The sequence below is a fragment of the Haliotis asinina genome, chromosome 16 (genome assembly GCF_037392515.1).
Source record: "Haliotis asinina isolate JCU_RB_2024 chromosome 16, JCU_Hal_asi_v2, whole genome shotgun sequence".
Taxonomy (NCBI): domain Eukaryota; kingdom Metazoa; phylum Mollusca; class Gastropoda; order Lepetellida; family Haliotidae; genus Haliotis; species Haliotis asinina.
This window is the reverse complement of record NC_090295.1, coordinates 10,917,390-10,940,015: the sequence shown is the minus strand read 5'-3', so window position 1 is coordinate 10,940,015 and position 22,626 is coordinate 10,917,390. Positions and strand designations below refer to the sequence as shown.

General features: G+C 39.5%; 1 protein-coding gene across 1 annotated transcript; it reads right to left on the bottom strand.

Annotated features, from left to right (window-relative positions):
• Nucleotides 1–1,236: 1,236 nt before the first annotated feature.
• LOC137267970 (uncharacterized transporter slc-17.2-like) lies at nt 1,237–21,114 on the bottom strand. The gene is made up of 11 exons (XM_067802429.1): nt 20,854–21,114; nt 18,065–18,255; nt 15,184–15,417; nt 14,469–14,556; nt 14,211–14,306; nt 13,782–13,909; nt 13,000–13,149; nt 12,089–12,218; nt 11,042–11,192; nt 9,647–9,737; nt 1,237–2,114 (listed from the first exon to the last, which is right to left on the bottom strand). The coding sequence occupies exons 1-11, from the start codon at nt 20,903–20,905 to the stop codon at nt 1,881–1,883; spliced, it is 1,545 nt and encodes a 514-aa protein (XP_067658530.1). The 5' UTR covers nt 20,906–21,114; the 3' UTR covers nt 1,237–1,880.
• Between the last annotated feature and the right edge of the window lie 1,512 nt (nt 21,115–22,626).

The following is a 22,626-nucleotide window of genomic DNA, read 5'->3' as shown; positions in this document are numbered from 1 at the left end:
CACACTGCGTTTGACAAGCGTTGTCATCTAAAACGTTGAACACTGTGGGGGCGAATTATTTTACGGGCGACTCTCGCTGATCCGTGTGTCCACAAGCATGTCACAAAAAGAGTGCACGTGAGTATTGTTTGGAGCCGCTGTTAACAATATCCCAGCAAAATGATGGCTTGGAACGCCGGCAATAGGCTTCTCACGTTGTATCCATAAAGGGAATCGAACCCGGACCTTCATAATTACGAGAATGCGTTTGTAAAGACTCGTCTTCATCAGTTTACACGGCAATTTTAAAGAAATCGCAGAAATATGGCTACGACTGTGAAGATGTGTTCCAAAGTCATCCCGATAGTGTACTAAAGTGTACCCGTACTCTTTCTACACACACGAGAATTCAGATTACTGCGTGTGCGCGTGCGTGTGTGTGCGTTTGCGTTCGAACGTGTACCCGTTGTCCATTGTCACCAGTGGATCTGGTTCAGGAGCTCAAAAATCATTCATATGAGTTTTGACCCCAAATGCGTATTATTAAATGTAAGTATGCATGTACAACACACACAGACAGACACACATGCACATACACACACGCGCGCACGCTACACTGTGAAAGAAATCAGCTATATAGAGGCTGAATGTTTTTTCAGAAATGTTCTGTATTTTTACTTGTTTCTTAATGAACCTTTTTGATATCCATGTACAAGTTATGTATGGTTTAGCTTCAATGTGGAAATAATTACGCATGTATGTACAGTGTTATGATCACTGCTTTTTGTATGCATTGAGGTACGTTTGTCTGTCAGTTGCGTGTGTGTGTATGTGTGTGTGTGTGTCTGTGTGTGCGCGCGCGTGTGTGTATACCAAAGACCAGTGTCATGAGTATCGATCTACAGAAATGGGATATGATGACGTGTCAGCTAAGCCAGCGAGAGTGACAACCCAGTTCCTTTTGGTCTAAGGAACCATAATGGGTGAGTGAGTTTAGTTTCACGCCCCTTTTAGCAATATTCCAGCATATATCACAAATGCCTTCAGCGTGACAAGCGAACCACGAAGCAGTTGCTGTACACATTTCGTGATCTGATTGACAATCTTCTTTTCAAGGTAAACGCGAGATCATACATAGTGACAGATTACAGGACAAATTAAATATCTATACAAACAAACAAATATCGCAAACAACTGATATTCACTCCTTCTCTCTTTGCACACACTTGCACGCACAGAGATGATATTTGGTCAGTATTTCTTATTTTCACTTTATTTCAAGGATTAAAGAGGCACAACAGTCAAACCTGTTCTTCAAATTTTCTTCATATTTAGTTAAATCTGTGGCTGGTAAGATTATATGCAGAAACAATTCCTGTGACACCATGAACAGTGGGTGACGTCACAAGCGAAGTAGCGGAAGGTCGCATTTAACGCAGTTTGAAGTAGAAATATCATTGCCCAAAGACGCAATAAAATTTAAGGGACAGTTCATAATTTATGATCATCGTGGGCACTTTGTCATACATTAACGTAACGTCATAACGATCTCTAAAGGACCTTGTTCACGTATTTCGACTGTACAATACAAGGCATGAGTTCGGGACAGAGGTCAGTTCTTTATATCAGTTCGTTACATGCGGGTTCGTTACTAACATTGTTCACAGCAGTTCTTCAGGAATGTCATGGAAACAGAGCACAATGAAACCTCGACAACCCGGACACTCCGGACCCTGCTTAACATGAACTCTCGCCTTCAGGACAAAAACTTTTGGGAACGTGTATTTAGTTACGAAATTGCAAATACCTAGCAATGTTTATCACATCAAATAAACGGAATACGTTAGCGACTGGAATGGCGGGCTTCATCTGAAATAATCTTTTGTTATTTTTTAGGGCGATTATGTTGTTCCATTCTCCACAAATCCTTCGTTTTGAATTCCAGACTTTGTCGCATCACCGTTTTTCACTTTCATTGGATTGTCGTCCATGCCTACGTCGTGAAGGTCAAGTTCAACGTTATCACGTGCCCATGCCTGAACTTCGAACTCAGAGAAAAATGTGAAAACGAGGGCCCCGACAAGACCGAATCCCGAACAGATGTAAAACACAACCTGCCATTCCTCTTGCGTGGCCTGCAACGCAAATATAGATTATTTAAATGATGTTTTTATTGGCATTTTCAAGTTGATGAATAACATGGAAAATGTGATAATTCATAGATGACAGCTTCTTTATCATATCACGATGCAATGCAAGATCAAATTATCCTTTTGATTGGCATGTTTGAAGATGATGAATAATAAAGAAAGTATGACAAATTTATGGATGACAACTTCTTTATTTTGTCATGATGAAGTTGTCATATTACTGATCTTATATCGTTGTCAAGCTTCTATGTAATGTTGAAATAACCTATATCCGACCGTCGAATCATAATATGATCAAGGAGCTACCATCCATAAAGACAAATTTATGGATGACAACTTCTTTATTTTGTCATGATGAAGTTGTCATATTACTGATCTTATATCGTTGTCAAGCTTCTATATAATGTTGAAATAACCTATATCCAACCGTCGAATCATAATATGATCAAGGAGCTACCATCCATAAAGACAAATTTATGGATGACAACTTCTTTATTTTGTCATGATGAAGTTGTCATATTACTGATCTTCTATCGTTGTCAAGCTTCTATATAATGTTGAAATAACCTATATCCAACCGTCGAATCATAATATGATCAAGGAGCTACCATCCATAAAGACAAATTTATGGATGACAACTTCTTTATTTTGTCATGATGAAGTTGTCATATTACTGATCTTCTATCGTTGTCAAGCTTCTATATAATGTTGAAATAACCTATATCCAACCGTCGAATCATAATATGATCAAGGAGCTACCATCCATAAAGACAAATTTATGGATGACAACTTCTTTATTTTGTCATGATGAAGTTGTCATATTACTGATCTTCTATCGTTGTCAAGCTTCTATGTAATGTTGAAATAACCTATATCCAACCGTCGAATCATAATATGATCAAGGAGCTACCATCCATAAAGACAAATTTATGGATGACAACTTCTTTATTTTGTCATGATGAAGTTGTCATATTACTGATCTTCTATCGTTGTCAAGCTTCTATGTAATGTTGAAATAACCTATATCCAACCGTCGAATCATAATATGATCAAGGAGCTACCATCCATAAAGACAAATTTATGGATGACAACTTCTTTATTTTGTCATGATGAAGTTGTCATATTACTGATCTTCTATCGTTGTCAAGCTTCTATGTAATGTTGAAATAACCTATATCCGACCGTCGAATCATAATATGATCAAGGAGCTACCATCCATAAAGACAAATTTATGGATGACAACTTCTTTATTTTGTCATGATGAAGTTGTCATATTACTGATCTTATATCGTTGTCAAGCTTCTATATAATGTTGAAATAACCTATATCCAACCGTCGAATCATAATATGATCAAGGAGCTACCATCCATAAAGACAAATTTATGGATGACAACTTCTTTATTTTGTCATGATGAAGTTGTCATATTACTGATCTTCTATCGTTGTCAAGCTTCTATGTAATGTTGAAATAACCTATATCCAACCGTCGAATCATAATATGATCAAGGAGCTACCATCCATAAAGACAAATTTATGGATGACAACTTCTTTATTTTGTCATGATGAAGTTGTCATATTACTGATCTTATATCGTTGTCAAGCTTCTATATAATGTTGAAATAACCTATATCCAACCGTCGAATCATAATATGATCAAGGAGCTACCATCCATAAAGACAAATTTATGGATGACAACTTCTTTATTTTGTCATGATGAAGTTGTCATATTACTGATCTTCTATCGTTGTCAAGCTTCTATGTAATGTTGAAATAACCTACATCCGACCGTCGAATCATAATATGATCAAGGAGCTACCATCCATAAAGACAAATTTATGGATGACAACTTCTTTATTTTGTCATGATGAAGTTGTCATATTACTGATCTTCTATCGTTGTCAAGCTTCTATGTAATGTTGAAATAACCTATATCCAACCGTCGAATCATAATATGATCAAGGAGCTACCATCCATAAAGACAAATTTATGGATGACAACTTCTTTATTTTGTCATGATGAAGTTGTCATATTACTGATCTTCTATCGTTGTCAAGCTTCTATATAATGTTGAAATAACCTATATCCAACCGTCGAATCATAATATGATCAAGGAGCTACCATCCATAAAGACAAATTTATGGATGACAACTTCTTTATTTTGTCATGATGAAGTTGTCATATTACTGATCTTCTATCGTTGTCAAGCTTCTATATAATGTTGAAATAACCTATATCCAACCGTCGAATCATAATATGATCAAGGAGCTACCATCCATAAAGACAAATTTATGGATGACAACTTCTTTATTTTGTCATGATGAAGTTGTCATATTACTGATCTTCTATCCTTGTCAAGCTTCTATATAATGTTGAAATAACCTATATCCAACCGTCGAATCATAATATGATCAAGGAGCTACCATCCATAAAGACAAATTTATGGATGACAACTTCTTTATTTTGTCATGATGAAGTTGTCATATTACTGATCTTCTATCGTTGTCAAGCTTCTATATAATGTTGAAATAACCTATATCCAACCGTCGAATCATAATATGATCAAGGAGCTACCATCCATAAAGACAAATTTATGGATGACAACTTCTTTATTTTGTCATGATGAAGTTGTCATATTACTGATCTTCTATCGTTGTCAAGCTTCTATATAATGTTGAAATAACCTATATCCAACCGTCGAATCATAATATGATCAAGGAGCTACCATCCATAAAGACAAATTTATGGATGACAACTTCTTTATTTTGTCATGATGAAGTTGTCATATTACTGATCTTCTATCGTTGTCAAGCTTCTATATAATGTTGAAATAACCTATATCCGACCGTCGAATCATAATATGATCAAGGAGCTACCATCCATAAAGACAAATTTATGGATGACAACTTCTTTATTTTGTCATGATGAAGTTGTCATATTACTGATCTTCTATCGTTGTCAAGCTTCTATATAGTGTTGAAATAACCTATATCCAACCGTCGAATCATAATATGATCAAGGAGCTACCATCCATAAAGACAAATTTATGGATGACAACTTCTTTATTTTGTCATGATGAAGTTGTCATATTACTGATCTTCTATCGTTGTCAAGCTTCTATATAGTGTTGAAATAACCTATATCCAACCGTCGAATCATAATATGATCAAGGAGCTACCATCCATAAAGACAAATTTATGGATGACAACTTCTTTATTTTGTCATGATGAAGTTGTCATATTACTGATCTTCTATCGTTGTCAAGCTTCTATATAATGTTGAAATAACCTATATCCAACCGTCGAATCATAATATGATCAAGGAGCTACCATCCATAAAGACAAATTTATGGATGACAACTTCTTTATTTTGTCATGATGAAGTTGTCATATTACTGATCTTCTATCGTTGTCAAGCTTCTATATAATGTTGAAATAACCTATATCCGACCGTCGAATCATAATATGATCAAGGAGCTACCATCCATAAAGACAAATTTATGGATGACAACTTCTTTATTTTGTCATGATGAAGTTGTCATATTACTGATCTTCTATCGTTGTCAAGCTTCTATATAATGTTGAAATAACCTATATCCGACCGTCGAATCATAATATGATCAAGGAGCTACCATCCATAAAGACAAATTTATGGATGACAACTTCTTTATTTTGTCATGATGAAGTTGTCATATTACTGATCTTATATCGTTGTCAAGCTTCTATGTAATGTTGAAATAACCTATATCCGACCGTCGAATCATAATATGATCAAGGAGCTACCATCCATAAAGACAAATTTATGGATGACAACTTCTTTATTTTGTCATGATGAAGTTGTCATATTACTGATCTTCTATCGTTGTCAAGCTTCTATGTAATGTTGAAATAACCTATATCCGACCGTCGAATCATAATATGATCAAGGAGCTACCATCCATAAAGACAAATTTATGGATGACAACTTCTTTATTTTGTCATGATGAAGTTGTCATATTACTGATCTTCTATCGTTGTCAAGCTTCTATATAATGTTGAAATAACCTATATCCAACCGTCGAATCATAATATGATCAAGGAGCTACCATCCATAAAGACAAATTTATGGATGACAACTTCTTTATTTTGTCATGATGAAGTTGTCATATTACTGATCTTCTATCGTTGTCAAGCTTCTATATAATGTTGAAATAACCTATATCCAACCGTCGAATCATAATATGATCAAGGAGCTACCATCCATAAAGACAAATTTATGGATGACAACTTCTTTATTTTGTCATGATGAAGTTGTCATATTACTGATCTTCTATCGTTGTCAAGCTTCTATATAATGTTGAAATAACCTATATCCGACCGTCGAATCATAATATGATCAAGGAGCTACCATCCATAAAGACAAATTTATGGATGACAACTTCTTTATTTTGTCATGATGAAGTTGTCATATTACTGATCTTATATCGTTGTCAAGCTTCTATGTAATGTTGAAATAACCTATATCCGACCGTCGAATCATAATATGATCAAGGAGCTACCATCCATAAAGACAAATTTATGGATGACAACTTCTTTATTTTGTCATGATGAAGTTGTCATATTACTGATCTTCTATCGTTGTCAAGCTTCTATGTAATGTTGAAATAACCTATATCCGACCGTCGAATCATAATATGATCAAGGAGCTACCATCCATAAAGACAAATTTATGGATGACAACTTCTTTATTTTGTCATGATGAAGTTGTCATATTACTGATCTTCTATCGTTGTCAAGCTTCTATATAATGTTGAAATAACCTATATCCAACCGTCGAATCATAATATGATCAAGGAGCTACCATCCATAAAGACAAATTTATGGATGACAACTTCTTTATTTTGTCATGATGAAGTTGTCATATTACTGATCTTCTATCGTTGTCAAGCTTCTATATAATGTTGAAATAACCTATATCCAACCGTCGAATCATAATATGATCAAGGAGCTACCATCCATAAAGACAAATTTATGGATGACAACTTCTTTATTTTGTCATGATGAAGTTGTCATATTACTGATCTTCTATCCTTGTCAAGCTTCTATGTAATGTTGAAATAACCTATATCCAACCGTCGAATCATAATATGATCAAGGAGCTACCATCCATAAAGACAAATTTATGGATGACAACTTCTTTATTTTGTCATGATGAAGTTGTCATATTACTGATCTTATATCGTTGTCAAGCTTCTATATAATGTTGAAATAACCTATATCCGACCGTCGAATCATAATATGATCAAGGAGCTACCATCCATAAAGACAAATTTATGGATGACAACTTCTTTATTTTGTCATGATGAAGTTGTCATATTACTGATCTTATATCGTTGTCAAGCTTCTATATAATGTTGAAATAACCTATATCCGACCGTCGAATCATAATATGATCAAGGAGCTACCATCCATAAAGACAAATTTATGGATGACAACTTCTTTATTTTGTCATGATGAAGTTGTCATATTACTGATCTTATATCGTTGTCAAGCTTCTATATAATGTTGAAATAACCTATATCCGACCGTCGAATCATAATATGATCAAGGAGCTACCATCCATAAAGACAAATTTATGGATGACAACTTCTTTATTTTGTCATGATGAAGTTGTCATATTACTGATCTTATATCGTTGTCAAGCTTCTATATAATGTTGAAATAACCTATATCCGACCGTCGAATCATAATATGATCAAGGAGCTACCATCCATAAAGACAAATTTATGGATGACAACTTCTTTATTTTGTCATGATGAAGTTGTCATATTACTGATCTTCTATCGTTGTCAAGCTTCTATATAATGTTGAAATAACCTATATCCAACCGTCGAATCATAATATGATCAAGGAGCTACCATCCATAAAGACAAATTTATGGATGACAACTTCTTTATTTTGTCATGATGAAGTTGTCATATTACTGATCTTATATCGTTGTCAAGCTTCTATGTAATGTTGAAATAACCTATATCCAACCGTCGAATCATAATATGATCAAGGAGCTACCATCCATAAAGACAAATTTATGGATGACAACTTCTTTATTTTGTCATGATGAAGTTGTCATATTACTGATCTTATATCGTTGTCAAGCTTCTATGTAATGTTGAAATAACCTATATCCAACCGTCGAATCATAATATGATCAAGGAGCTACCATCCATAAAGACAAATTTATGGATGACAACTTCTTTATTTTGTCATGATGAAGTTGTCATATTACTGATCTTCTATCGTTGTCAAGCTTCTATATAATGTTGAAATAACCTATATCCAACCGTCGAATCATAATATGATCAAGGAGCTACCATCCATAAAGCACCACTCCTTTCTTCGCAAGCGTAAATGGTTGAATGCTTGAGAGGGAGTGATTCGTAGTCAAGAAACACTCAGGGTTGATTACGAACACTCACTCACTCAGTTTGGCCATGACGTCTTTATGATGGCATGATGCGATACTTCCAAACAAGGTCTAATATGGTTATGGCGAGCTGAAATGGGGTTTGAGGTCGCGTTCAAGGTTATTGTGCGTGCGTGCGTATGGGCGTGTGGGCGTGCTTGACTGTTTCAAGTGCCCACAAGAAATACCTTGTCATAGATTGATCATAGATACGCAACTGAGATGCAATATCCTCCCTTTGGCACGGTTCTTGTTTTGTTCCCTAAAGCCGCAGTCAGGAGGTAACGCTTATAAAACTTGTTGGTATGAATCTGGGTGGATTCAACTACCAATGTCCCTTTCTCTCTGCACACGTTATCCAATTTCTACCTCCTAAAATTAACAAGCAATGTTCTGTACATAAGTTTAACACACGACAGTAAATCAAATCACATGCTCCCGTGGCGAGTACCGCAGAGACAGATATATGTGACAGCTGTGGCTGGATTAAATATTGTTTATGTTTTTTTTAAAAACGCTTCCATCTAGTAATTAAACCTGACCATAATTTTTCATATTCAGTGCTGTAATTTTTATCACCATGACTTCTGCTAATGTGTGTATAGGTATATTCAAGTAGGTGACATTTGGTGCCGAACTAGGTTTGATGTGTTCAGCTTCCAGTGTTCAACTTCCTTTGCTCGTAAAGTCGGCCGAACAAGTTGGTCAGAAACTGTGTTCTATTTTAGTTTAAAGAAGAGATGTACCCATGTGTAAATAGAATGGCTCTTTTCGGAGGTTAAGGAACGGGGCGAGTTGTGATGAGTGCGATAATTAAGCTCTTACCGTCCAAGGGAGATACCTCTAAATATCAGTGGTATAACAAAGGTTCACACTGTCAGTGAGCCCGGGAACTCTTAATGTTGCTATTGAATGTAAAGTAATGGTAAGTGATCGAACCTTGCGTAAATGGTGCGAGAATTTTTGCAATGGTTAGATTTTTAGGATCTAAGGAGGTGGCAGTTTAGAGTCTGAATCTTGATCAAAGAAGTTACGTTTTACAACTCTGTTACAATCTTACACCTGTTTAAGTTACTTACGTTTGGTGTAAGCGCCCCAACAGCCAATGGCGCCGTCATTCCGGGTATTGTGGCAAACAGGTTGGATATTCCGAAAAGAATTCCAGCATATCTGGCATAGATAGAACATTTCAATCTTTCAGGGGCGGTGGGGTAGCCTAATGGTTAAAGCGTTCGCTCGTCACGCCGAAGACCCGGGTTCGATTCCCCATATGGGTACAATGTGTGAAGCCCATTTTCTGGTGTCCCCCGCCGTGATATTGCTGGAATATTGCTAAAATGCGGCGTAAAACTAAACTCACTCACTCACTCAATCTTTCATCCAGATGTACAGTGTGAGTGACTATGATTTTATGCCGCTTCTAGCAATTTACAACCAGTCGGTGTTTGCAATAATTTGCAAATTTAATTTAATTTGCCAGTTGACCATCAGGTCCTGCTACCGCCTGCAGGCTTTAAAATCTACAGGCCCTGAATAATTTCTGCAGGCCCATTTTGTCAAACCAATATTACTGAAATAGACTTCACTTTTACACAGTTTCACACTGTTTCTACAAATTAATCAGAGAAGCCCATGACACAGAGGCGTTTTTATCGTAACATGATGATCATGGGTGATTCCCGAACGTCACTGAAAGAAAAAAAAAAGAAAACAAAGGAAAGATTCTAGTTGAGGAAAGACAGGTAATTTACTTAAGGCCACAAAGGCTTGCAAATATTTGACACTGCCGACCCGATAGAATAACAACAGGCGCTGCGCCTCCGGGCCGGCGATTATTTCGAACGCTGCAACCAATTTTCACGGCGGGGAACACCAGAAGTGGGCTTCACACATTGTACCCATTTTTGGAATCGAACCCGGGTTTATAGCGTGACGAGCGAACTCTTTAGCAACCGGGTTACTCCACTATACAGTGTGAGTGAGTGTGGTTTTACGGCTCATCAATGTAAGTATTCCTGCAATATCATGACAATGGTACAGACCCGTGAAGGTCCCGGGGTAGAATATCCCTTCAGCAACCCATGCTTGCCACACAAGACGACTATGCTTGTCGTAAGAGGCAACTAACGGGATCGGGTGGTCAGTCTCGCTGACTTGGTTAACACGTGTCATCGGTTCCCAATTGCGCAGGTCGATGCTTATGTTGTTGATCACTGGATTGTCAGTACCAGACTCGATTATTTACAGACCGCCGCCATATAGCTGGCTTATTGCTGAGTGTGGCGTACAACTACACTGTCTCACTCACTCACCCCAATGGTATAAGAAATAGGCTTCACACGTTGTACCGGTTGGGAATCGAACCCGGGTCTGGCTGGTTGAATACTTCATATTGGTTCGCCAGCTGTATGCTGTGAGATAGACGTGTTATTCGCGATTAATTAAATTTATTTAAATACTAAATGAGGACACACCTGGGGGCGAATTCGACGAAGTTAACCATGAACCCAGAGTTGCAGAGTCCCATGAAGCCGACGGCGACGCACAGGAGGATGACGCCGACGTACCTGTTGCTGCAGGTCACAAAGCCCGTCCCAAGCAAGCACCCACTGGCACCAAAGAACGCTGTCAAGCAAGACGTCACTGTTACAGCATGTATGTAGAGTAAGGGATTGAGATAAACATTACCATGCTTTTAGCAATATTCAAGCTATATATCGGCTGGAGAAGCTAGAAATGATTATTGACATTATATAAATGCTTGAGTAAATGGGTACCGGTATGATTTTTTAATTGCTTTGCCTCCACTTTGGTGAGTGAGTGAGTGAATTTAGGTTTACGCCGAAGTCAGCAATATTCCAGCTCTATGGCGACGATCTGTACACAATCGAGTATAGACCAGATAATCCAGTGATCAACAGCTTGACCATCAGTCTGCGCAATTGAGAACCAATGACACGTGTCAACTAAGTCAGACCACCCGATCCCGTTAGTCGCCTGTTAGGACAAGCATAGTCGCCTTTCATGGCAAGCATGGGTTGCTGAAAGCCTATGCTACCCCGGACGTTCATGGGTGTCTCCACTTTGGTAATATCAGAACCCTCATTAAAACAACATGATCATAACAAAGAACACAAAGAGTTTGCCAACAGGCCATGATTCATGGAGATGCTGTAATCACACATCAAATCCTGCAACGTCTAAGGGAAGCAACTCTAGTGCCTTATGACCTTGGTACCATTCAGTTAGTACAACCCAATGCACTCAGATAGTAACATATGGCAGTGGTCACATTCGTTTCAAGGAACTGCAAGATGTTAGTTAGAATAGGTTGGGTTGTAACCAGTTTGATATGTTTTGAGACTGGTGTTTGACCGTCCCCGATGGCGGGAATCAGCTCTCACTTTGCTTCACTAAGAACCGAAAACTTTCAGATGATGACAGTTTTAGAGGAAACACCCGCATAAAAAATCCATGCATTCATAGGGTAATCTCTAGACTTGTCCAGCAATAATGTTTACCAAGAGCTTGAGCTCCTCTCCGTGTGATCTTGGTGCTCAGATAGTGCGTACGCAGGAAGTCGGCTATCTGGCCACCGCCTAGTGACGTCACAGACATGGCCATGAAGGGAGCAGACGACAGCAGGCCGTTCTGGTTGGATCAGGAAATACAATTTATGGACAAGACTTGTAATTGATACTATTGTAGTAAGAGATTACCCATCAATTGTTTAGACACACTAGTAAAAATATATTCACTTACTTAGTCAACTGTTCTCAACCATAGTTTGAAAAAAAATTACTGTATAATAAAACTGTTTCACGTAGACTGATGTATTGCAAAACAAACTGTTAACGCTGTAAAGATTATTGTCATGAGTTCAAGAAATGGTGAAACTCGTTGAAATTTTCCGGATTCTATACAAAATTTCACACCAGCACGCGGCACGATATTTGCACATGCTTTTCAGCAATTTGATGCATGATCTGCGTGCAGTTTATCTGCATAAGATTTGCTGGTTCCCCAAGGTCAGTGGAGGAATAAATCTTCCATGTAACTGTACATGTACATAATATATAGTGAGTGATTTATGTGTGTTTAAACTTTTGTTGGGTAATTTACATGCACTCACTTCGTGTCTCCAAGATGTGATTTTTAACAGTTGATACGCTAACCGACAAGGTGTGTGGTCAAAATGAGACCGGTACAATGAGTTAAAAGTGGTCTAATGTTGTAGCATCGAAATGTGATTTTCACAGTGGATGACTTTGCACTATCTGACGTTACGTGTGGTCCTTTGATCACGGATATTGTAACCAACCAACGATGTCAATGTGAATTATTTAACCATGTTCCCTGACCCTACCTTTAACACAGTGTTTCACAGTTCGAGCACAATTCACCAAGTCATAAGGAATATGAATATCTTTACCGATTTCACATCGAAGTGGAGAACCTCCTTCAGGAAGGAGGGTACTTCCGCCATGATGGTGTACAACAGCCAGTTGAAACAGACGTGGGACAGGACGCAGACATAGAGAGGTCGTGATGTTGCTATATCCCGCCATGGAGTAGAAGTTACCTGTGGTCGAGTACAATACGTGAATAACTGTCGTCAGGTCAAGATCTTAGTTTCTCCTTTTGTTTCCATTTAATAAGTCCGAAAATAACAACAGTATTGTCATCGTACCGATTGTGTGTAGCTGTAAAGACCCGTGCCAAATTAACCCACAGTAACCCATGCTTGTCGTAGTGAGTGAGTGTGAGTGAGTGAGTTTAGTTTTACGCCCCACTCAGCAATATTCCAGCCATATGGCGGCGGTCTCTAAATAATCGAGTCTGGACTAGACAATCCAGTGATTAACAACATGAGCATCGGTCTGCGAAATTGAGAACCGATGACATGTGTCAACCAAGTCAGCGAGCCTGACCACCAGATCCCGTTAGTCGCCACTTACGACAAGCATAGTCGCATTTTATGGCAAGCATGGGTTGCTGAAGGCCCATTCTACCTCGCGACCTTCACGGGTCTGCTTGTCGTAAGAGGCGACTAAAATGATCGGGTGGTCAGGCTCGCTGACTTGGTTGATACATGTTATTGTATCCCGATTGTGTAGATCATACTCTTGAAGTTCACAGCTGATTTCATGGTGCAGATTCGATTATGTATTGACGACAGGCTGGAGTGCAGCTTAAAAACACTAACAAACAGACCCGCTCTGTGGTGTCGCCAATGCTCTTAACGATGTAGTCGCGCTCTTCGTCACTGATGGAGGAGTGATCCGATGGGCTGTCGGCCACGAAGATGAACCATACAATCATCCACAGGAGGTTACCTGCCCCTGTGCAGGTGTACGTATAGAGTAAGGTCATGCTGTGTGTGACCCAAAATAAGAATAATACACGCATTCTCTGAAAGTTTAAGAGTGCTCGGTCTGTAATGCTCCTGTTTAGGTGTGGCTGGTATAGTTTAGTGGGTAAAGCGTTCGCCCGTCACGCCAAAGACCCGAGTTCGATTCCCCATATGGGTAAAATGTGTGAAAACCATTTCTGGTACTTCCGCCGTGATATTGCTGGAATATTGCTAAAAGCGGAGTAAAACTAAACTTACTCACTCACCCTGCATAAAAGTGATGTAATTACCTATAACGTAAAATATGGATCCCCATCCATTGTCAAACCCTTCAGCACACAGGTAACCAGATATCACAAACGTCAAAATGTTTCCGACGAAAGAACCTAAAAATAAAATTTTGAAAATGTAAGAACGAACGAACGAACGAACGAATGAATGAATATAGCGAATCCATATGTGTTAATTTTAATTAATATGAATCGTTCACTGAAGATCAGGGCCGATACCCGGTGTTAATGAAAGGGCATTGATTTAAGCTTGTTTACCCGAGAAGGTCAGGGAGATGAGTTTACTTCTTTCCATGGGCGGGGCCCATCTTCCCCACATTGACTGCATCGCCGGATAAGATACGCCCTGAAACAGTAACACGTTTCAACTTCTGTTGTAAATATTACGGAAAGAATGCGTTCAATGTGAATTGTAATTATTACATGAAATTCTTCGGGATTATCGATTAATTTAACAGTATATATGTTATAGTATACAAAATTCATAGGGGCAGTTATTTCCATTCTTCAATTCCGGATTAACGGGCTTCAATGTTTGCAGGGTCCAGTTAAACGCGTTCTAGTCAAGAAGTGTCCGAGTAATTCACGTCCAAAGTGAGAGGAACATGTCTAAAATTCCAGCTACCACTTTGACAGGGTATAGTCTAATATTGTGATCCAGAGTAACGGGGTCAATGACATCGTGTTCCCGATTTATGTGTTAGTCTATCGCGGTCCACATTAACATGTCCTGTCTAAAGAAGGCAAAGGTTATTAGGATTCCGTCTGTTGTGATACAGAGTAACGGGGTCAATAGCATCTAACGTGTTCCCGAGTTATGTGTCTACTAAAACATTAAGATCTCCACATGAACATCGAGTGTGAAGGGGGTCATGGTAAAAGGGGTCCAGCCTGTTACGATTGAGATTAAAGCGGCGGAGGGATGTGATAGGAACCATTATAAGAAATATATATTCACAACAAAATATCTTACCGTAAAGAATCCAATGATTACCCTGAGTGCATACACAATATAAATACTCTTCCTAGCCCCAACTGGAGTCAACAGCGTTGCTATGGCACCAATGGTCCAACCAATTCCAAGCACAATTTTCCCTCCAAACCTCCCAGCAAGCCATCCAGCGGGGATTTGGGAAAAGATGTAACCGTAATAGAACGCTGACAAAAGGCCGGATTGTTCTCCCTTGTTCCAATTGAACTCCGCCCTCTGGAAGATACAACAGAGTGAATGAGTATGGCGTTACGTCGCTTTTAGCAAACTGAAAATAGAATATTTTTATCAAAACACACAAACAACTGTCATCATCTTTGATGATAATTTGTAGTAGTTTGTGTTTTTCTGTATGCTCAGAGTTTTTTAAAAGGAAATGCACACGGGGACGTGTCACTAAGTTCACCCACACATCCGCATGGTTAGGTGTAATTGTGAGTGAGTGAGTGGTTGAGTGAGTCAGTGCGGGGATCTGCACTAAGAGCTTCACCTTTAGGACCCGGATCTTCGGCAGGGCAATTGAACGCTTCAGCCACTAGGCTACCCCTCAGCCCAGACAAATACAAGATGTCAGTCCTCTGTTTCTGTGGTTTCGATAAAATATCTAGTTACTCGACCAACTTGAGGGAACAATGTTCACGGACCAACGTTTTGTGAAATATCAGTGGACTCCCACGTCGATACATAAGTACAATAATCTTGAGACCCGTGAAGGTCCGGGTTAGAATAGGCCTTCAGCAAACCACGCTTTCCACAAAAGGCGACTATATGCTTGTCGTAAGAGGCGACTAACGGGATCGGGTGGCCAGACTCGCTGACTTGGCTGACACATGTCATCGGTTCCCATTTGCGCAGATCGATGCTCATGCTCTTGATCACTGGATTGTCTGTACCAGACTCGATTATTTACAGACCGCCGCCACATGGCTGGAATATTGCTGAGTGGGGCGTAACACTAAACTAAACTCACTAACTCTGCTCAAACTGACCTCGCCTCAGCCTTACTTAGGCTGCACACACAAAAATAAAACGTTTCTCGGGCACAATTTTTCAAACGTGACACGGGCGCTAGGACTTTTTTTATCTTTGATAGAAATGAGTGAAGCGGGAGGAACACATTTTTTTCTTCTCTCAGAAATACAGCTTGGGAAGTTTAGCACGTGTTAAGGAGTTGCAGATTCAGTCACACTCGTTCTTACAGACACTCATTCCAATAGTGGACAAATGGAGGATCGGGCCAAGTCAAAATTATGTTGTTCAAATGGAAAATAAAACTTGTTACGCGAACAAATAAAAGGGACGCGCCGACACCCGAGAAACATTTCACTTTTTTACTTAGCCTTAACAATCGAGATTTTCTCTTTGCAAAAGTAGTACTCTCACTCATTTCATGTTAACTCGTTGTACAACCGAACAATTATATTGTGAATACAATCACGTCATCTTCATGTTGAATGAAATCGCAAAGTGATGAATGTCTCACAGGTTTCATATGATCATAGTTATGACACTACAGATATGAAACTGACACACAACAGCCCAGATATGCCATCATATATGCCAGGGCCATCATTCCCAGCCACGTGATCCCAGCCAGAACAACTCGTGACTCTTATCTGTAGTGTCCGACCGAGCTATTTCAAATATGTATTTATGTTCACTAACTGTTTCAAAATCATAATTTTCATGCTTCCATCAACTGATATTTTGTCTTCGATACATGCGCAGCCTTCTCTATAAACGTTCTCGAGAGTAATTCTTCCACAAATGTAACAGTCCCCCTAAACATTAATCTGACGTCCCGTTATAACTGTTTTGTACTGTGTGCGGGAGGTGAGCGAGTTTAGTTTGCCTCTAGCAATATTCCAGCAATATCACGGCGGGAGACACAAGAAAATCGGGTTCACATATTGTACTCATGTGGGGATTCGAACTCGGGTCTTCGGCGTGACGGGCGAACGCTTTAAACTACTTCCCTACCCCACCACCCGTTGGAGTTGGTAGGAGTTGGTAACACAGAACTTATGTTGTTGGCTGCATTCTTCATAAATCTATTACTCATGTGCATGCGCGGTCGCCATGAGACTTACAGGAACAGTAAAACGAATTAATAATCAATAATAAATCTAGGATTGCCACCAATTCAACGATTCAATCTCATAATATGTTGAGTATAGATGGCAAAAGAGTGTACCCAATATTTATTGTAACAGCTTCGAGTGAGGAAAACATCATGATGCGCTACCCGTACAACTCCCCCCCAAAAAAAACCCCCCAAAAAACCCCAAAAAACAAAAAAACAACAACAACAACAAACTACAAAAAGACAAAAAACAAAAAAAGAAACAAACAAAACAAACAAAACAAAACAAAACAAAACAAACCAAACGAAAGCCTTTACCAGGCTGTTTACGTTGAGTGAGTGAGTGAGTTTAGTTTTTCGCCGCTTTTAGCAGACATCACTGCGGGGGATACCGGGTGATTTTGTTTATGCTATGCCAAGCTAATCTGACGGTTTTGAACGCTGCTTAGATCATCAACGACCTATTCGCCTCTGTGTCCTCCACACCGAGACGTTGGGACCGGTCAGTGGATAAAACGATCGCTTTTTACGCTGAAGATCCGGGTTCGATGCCTCACATGTATTCAGGGTTTGAAGCCCATTTCTGTATTCCCTGCCGTGAAGTCTGTGGAATATTGCCACAAGTGGCCTAAAACCATACCGACCCAGTCATTCTTAAATGACATTGCGATCTAGCTCAAATGTTACAGTAATTCTCAACATGAGTGCACCAATTTCGTACCAAAGTAGAAATCTCGACGCAAAACACGTATGAGAAATTAATTATAACATGTTACTTACGTCATATCCCTGTGAGACATTGGCGTTGGCAACGCACAATGGGTCGGAGACGTTGGCAGTTGACGCTGTCTTGTTGTCAATGACCATGCAGACTATGGCGACGCTGATGTCGGTCCTGACGCCGTAGACAAACATGAACGAGATGAAGGAGATATAGGCCAGCAGCCATCTTTTGGACAACAGGCAAGGCGCTGCAACACAATGCATATAAATTATATAAACACTGCATAAAAATGTGTCATATTTATGATTGCTGGTGTTAATTAGGAGATAGATTAACTTAGTGTACATTCCGAGGTGGATATGATATCTTGTGTTTCAATTTGGAATAAACCGATTCAGCTTTCCTTCAGTCCCAACTCTGTAGCGCTATAGTCAATCTTATGTACATGCATGCTCAAAGCGCTTTGTTTCTTCCCCGATAGGATGTCCATCTCAACGGTACATCGTATTTTCAATCTCAACTCCCTGGGGAACATACAACTCGTACAGCCACTATGCGCGCCATTTTTATGTATCTTTCCCATCCTTACGAGGTACCCATTCACGTCTGGGCAGACAGGGACATATAGTCACAGAGCTTTCTCAAGCATCGCTAAATGAACCGTGAAATGACACTGTTCGTATGTGTGACAGATGACTGAGAGAGTGAGACTGGTTCTGTGCAGAATTCCAGCAATATCTCGACGGGTGAACACCAGAAATGGGCTTCACACATTTTACCCATGTTGGGAATTGAAGACGGATCTTCAGCGTGACGGGCGGGCGCTTTAACCAATAGGGTACTCCACCGCCCCGGGGGATCCTGAGAATGACTAGAGCATGTTTAACTTCAGCGTCTTCTAAAACATAATTAATTATGTTGCTCTGAAACCGAAAGAAAACGTGCATCGATAGGTGTGGCGATATAAGCCAATTTCTTTTACATATTTTTCCAAGTTAATAAAGGAATGGATATGAAGCAAGAAGGGACAAAAGGCAATGATCAAGGTCATTAAAGGGAGATAATCAATGGGTATTTATTTTTGCAATGTCCATTCCAGGTCATGGCGGGGATGTAGTCGGGTAAGGGATCAGATTTGTGCTTCAAAAATGTTAACGGTGTAAGAAAATTAAAACCGAGTTATGTCAACTTTAGAAGTTAAAACTGTGACCTTCACGGATCAGCTATTTTTCAGGTGAGGGACATCAGAATTGGACTTGAACCCATGTGGAGAATCAAACCAGGATGTTTGGTGCGAACCCACCATCTAAATGGATTTGAGACATTACGAACACGTACTGTGTTTTTTTTTCCAGTTTTGACTCCACTGCATAAGAGTGATGTGATAGTCCCCATTACCTGCAGTACTTGCTGATGCGGGTTAAAGCAATAGGTAGGACGGTGGGGTAGCCTAATGGTTAAAACATTCGCTCGTCACGCCGAACACCTGGCTTCGATTCCAGACACGGGTACAATGTGTGAAGAAGCATTCTGGCGTCTGTTATAATGGTGGAATATTGATACAGACTGCGTAAAACTAAGCTCAATCACCCACTATCCCATTTTATTCCATATTATCTTTGAAACTAAACCCACCCATTCAGTAGTCCCGTTACCGTGCAATATGCGCGACTAGGTAAACATTTATATAGGTTTGTAGAACTGGGCTAACATTTAACATACGCTACCGAATTACACGCGTGGTTTGCCTCAGTTACACACGTGGTAGGAGTTGTTCTGGTAGACAGAGGAGAAGTGGTAGGAGTTTTTCTGGTAGACAGAGGAGAAGTGGTAGAGGTAGTTGTAGCAGATGCAGTAGCAGTAGTGGTAGTAGTAGCAGTGTAGTAGCAGCGGCAATATAGTATCAGTAGTTGTAGTAGTAGTATTTGCTGTTATAGCACTAGTAGCAGTGTAGTGGTGGATGCATGATTAGTAGTAGCAGTAGTAGTAGTAGTAGTAGTAGTAGCAGCAGTAGTAGTAGCAGTAGTAGTAGTAGTAGCAGCAGCAGCAGCAGCAGTAGTAGTAGTAGTAGTAGTAGTAGAGGCAGCAGCAGTAGTAGTAGTAGCAGCAGTAGTAGAAGCAGCAGTAGTAGATGTAGTGGTAGTAGCAGTAGTAATAGCAGCAGCAGAAGCACTTAGTGTCACATCCATAGTGTGTTGACAAGCGCTCTATGGTAATAGAATGAGCAATAAAGTATTTACAAAAGGAAGCATTTTGAACTGTTCAATTTCAAATCTTGGAACAATTTGCGTATACCCACAAGAGACAACTAATCACTTTTGTTTCAGACAATGGATCATAAAAGCATATTCACCCACTCTTTTTATTGAATGTTTTGCACAGTTTACTTTTAAATGGGCAAGGTTGGTGTATCGGCGATTACGTTTCAGTTATATGACTTGATGTTGATGGAAAAAACAGAATCATTCTGAATGTGTAATTATTATTCGTGTTAACTTTCAGCGGATCCTGTTGCGGTTAAGAAACACAACTATGAGTATTGGGAATCGAACAGCCCATAATCAGCCAAGGCATACATATCCACCCGAAACCTTTCGTCGCTTCTTATAATTTTGTAAACGAATCGTGAATTTTGTAAGCTGACATAGTGTCTAAGCTAATTGTTACAGGTTTCAATCACTGTCACGCCCGTGTAGGGTTATTGTGAGACAGTCTGTAACCTTATTTATCGCACATTTAGAATGAACAATGCAAATTTTCTCGATATTTCAAAGTCTTTATAAAGTTTTCTTTTGGATGAAGGTTCGATTGTAATTTTCAAGAAAAAAAGCGAATTGATTCTCACCATTTTCTCTCAGATGAGACTCTTCAGTAGTCTCCTCCACATTCGTCCCCATTTTGAAGTAAGATCAGTTCAGCGAACTGACCCTTTATAAAGAGTTCAAGGCAATGTGCTGTTGTGCCTTAGTTCCAGAGACACGCGAGTCCTTTCATTATCTTTGCAAGCGTAGATCGTGCGTTATTGTAGGCGACAGGACGAAAGTGCAACAAATGTGTTGTGCAACGTTAGGAAACGTCGACGGCAGATAATAAGTCTCGATTATTCGCTTGGGGGAAACAAGCAAGTACAGTGAAATGTTGAGTGGATCGCTGAAAGCCAGTGATGACATTCCGTGTTCCCGTTAAATATAGGACCCGCCATTTGTGACAATTTGCAAAGAGTTAAGGCACAATAACGACTGAAAGGCGTGTAAATTAACTATAGGTTTTAAATTAATACGGTGTAGTAGAACATCGACACCATGTACTTGTATTATATTCATTTGAAAGCGATGGCAAAGCCTTCTCGCTGTTTATATCTCAAAGTTTGCATTCAGCGCTAATTTTTGCACAATTTGTATAAGGTAGATTTAGAGTAGAAGATTTCAGTGTATCAGGTCCCAGTGTTCAAAGGGCACAAATATATCGAACATTTCTTGACCAATCTTGAATCAAAATATTCCGATGCTGATTAGTTGGGCAGCAGTAGACTGAAGCATTTACGTTTTACTTTTATTTGGACTGAGTGAGTTCAGTTTTACGCCGCACTCAGCAAAATTCCAGCTATATGGCGGCGGTCTGTAAATAATCGAGTCTGGACCAGACAATCCAGTGACCAAGAACATGAGAATCGATCTGCGCAATTGGGAACCGATGACATGTGCCAACCGAATCAGCAATTGACCACCCGATCCCGTTAGTCACCTCTCACGACAAACATAATCGCCTTTTGTGGCAAGCATGGGTTGCTGAAGGCCTATTCTACCCGGAACCTTCACGGGTCTACTTTTATTTGGAGCAACCAAGAACTATCGTATCTACTGGGTTAATATCTTATTAAGTGAGTTTAGTTTTACATCGCTTTCAGCAACAGGATATCGGGACTGGGCTTTCCACATTGTGCCCATGTGGGGAATCGAACACGAGTCTTCGGCGCGACGAGCGAACGCTTTAACCTCTTGGTTGCGCCCACCCCTGAGTAAATGGCTAATGTATCTCACATTGTAGTGACACAACATCTTTGAGAAATAAAATGCGCAGAGTATCGAAAGAATGTTGTGGGTAATAGAGGGAAGAACATGGTTCTATCCCCTGGTTGTACATCTTGTAAACCTGTAAGTTTCAGATACACCTGTAAGTTTCTCAAAAGTAACATGGTAGGATCATAGCTGCTTTTGACACCTCCATGAAACAGATTTCACAAAAATATCCATATCTTTATTGACCTTCTAGACTTGTTTATCAGGTAGGCCGGAATGTATGACAAACCACAGTCGCAGGCGAAAAACAAACACGATAACAAAACATAAAAAAACTGTTTTAAAACAAGACAGATAACATTACGCTGTAGAAGGTTATAGCGTATTGAGCCCACGGAGACTCAAGTCGCCATTCGAGGTACCCACTTCGCTTATGGGTTATGTTTGTTTGAATTCCAACCGGATAATGCCGACCAATAGGATAGAGACAATCAGTTATGATATGCACGAGGGTTTAGATACAGTGGTTGCACGTCACAATCAAACCGACACATGCTTTCGAGCATTGCAGTTTAGTCCCCGTGGCGTCTAAAGACGCA

Coding starts and splice junctions, on each gene's coding strand:
- LOC137267970 (XM_067802429.1), bottom strand. CDS start 20,905: ATGGGGACGAATGTGGAGGAGACTACTGAAGAGTCTCATCTGAGAGAA. Junction 12,219..12,999: donor TCCACTTCGATGTGAAATCG/GTAAAGATATTC, acceptor TGATCCAACCAG/AACGGCCTGCTGTCGTCTGC. Junction 9,738..11,041: donor TTCGTCGAATTCGCCCCCAG/GTGTGTCCTCAT, acceptor TATCTATGCCAG/ATATGCTGGAATTCTTTTCG.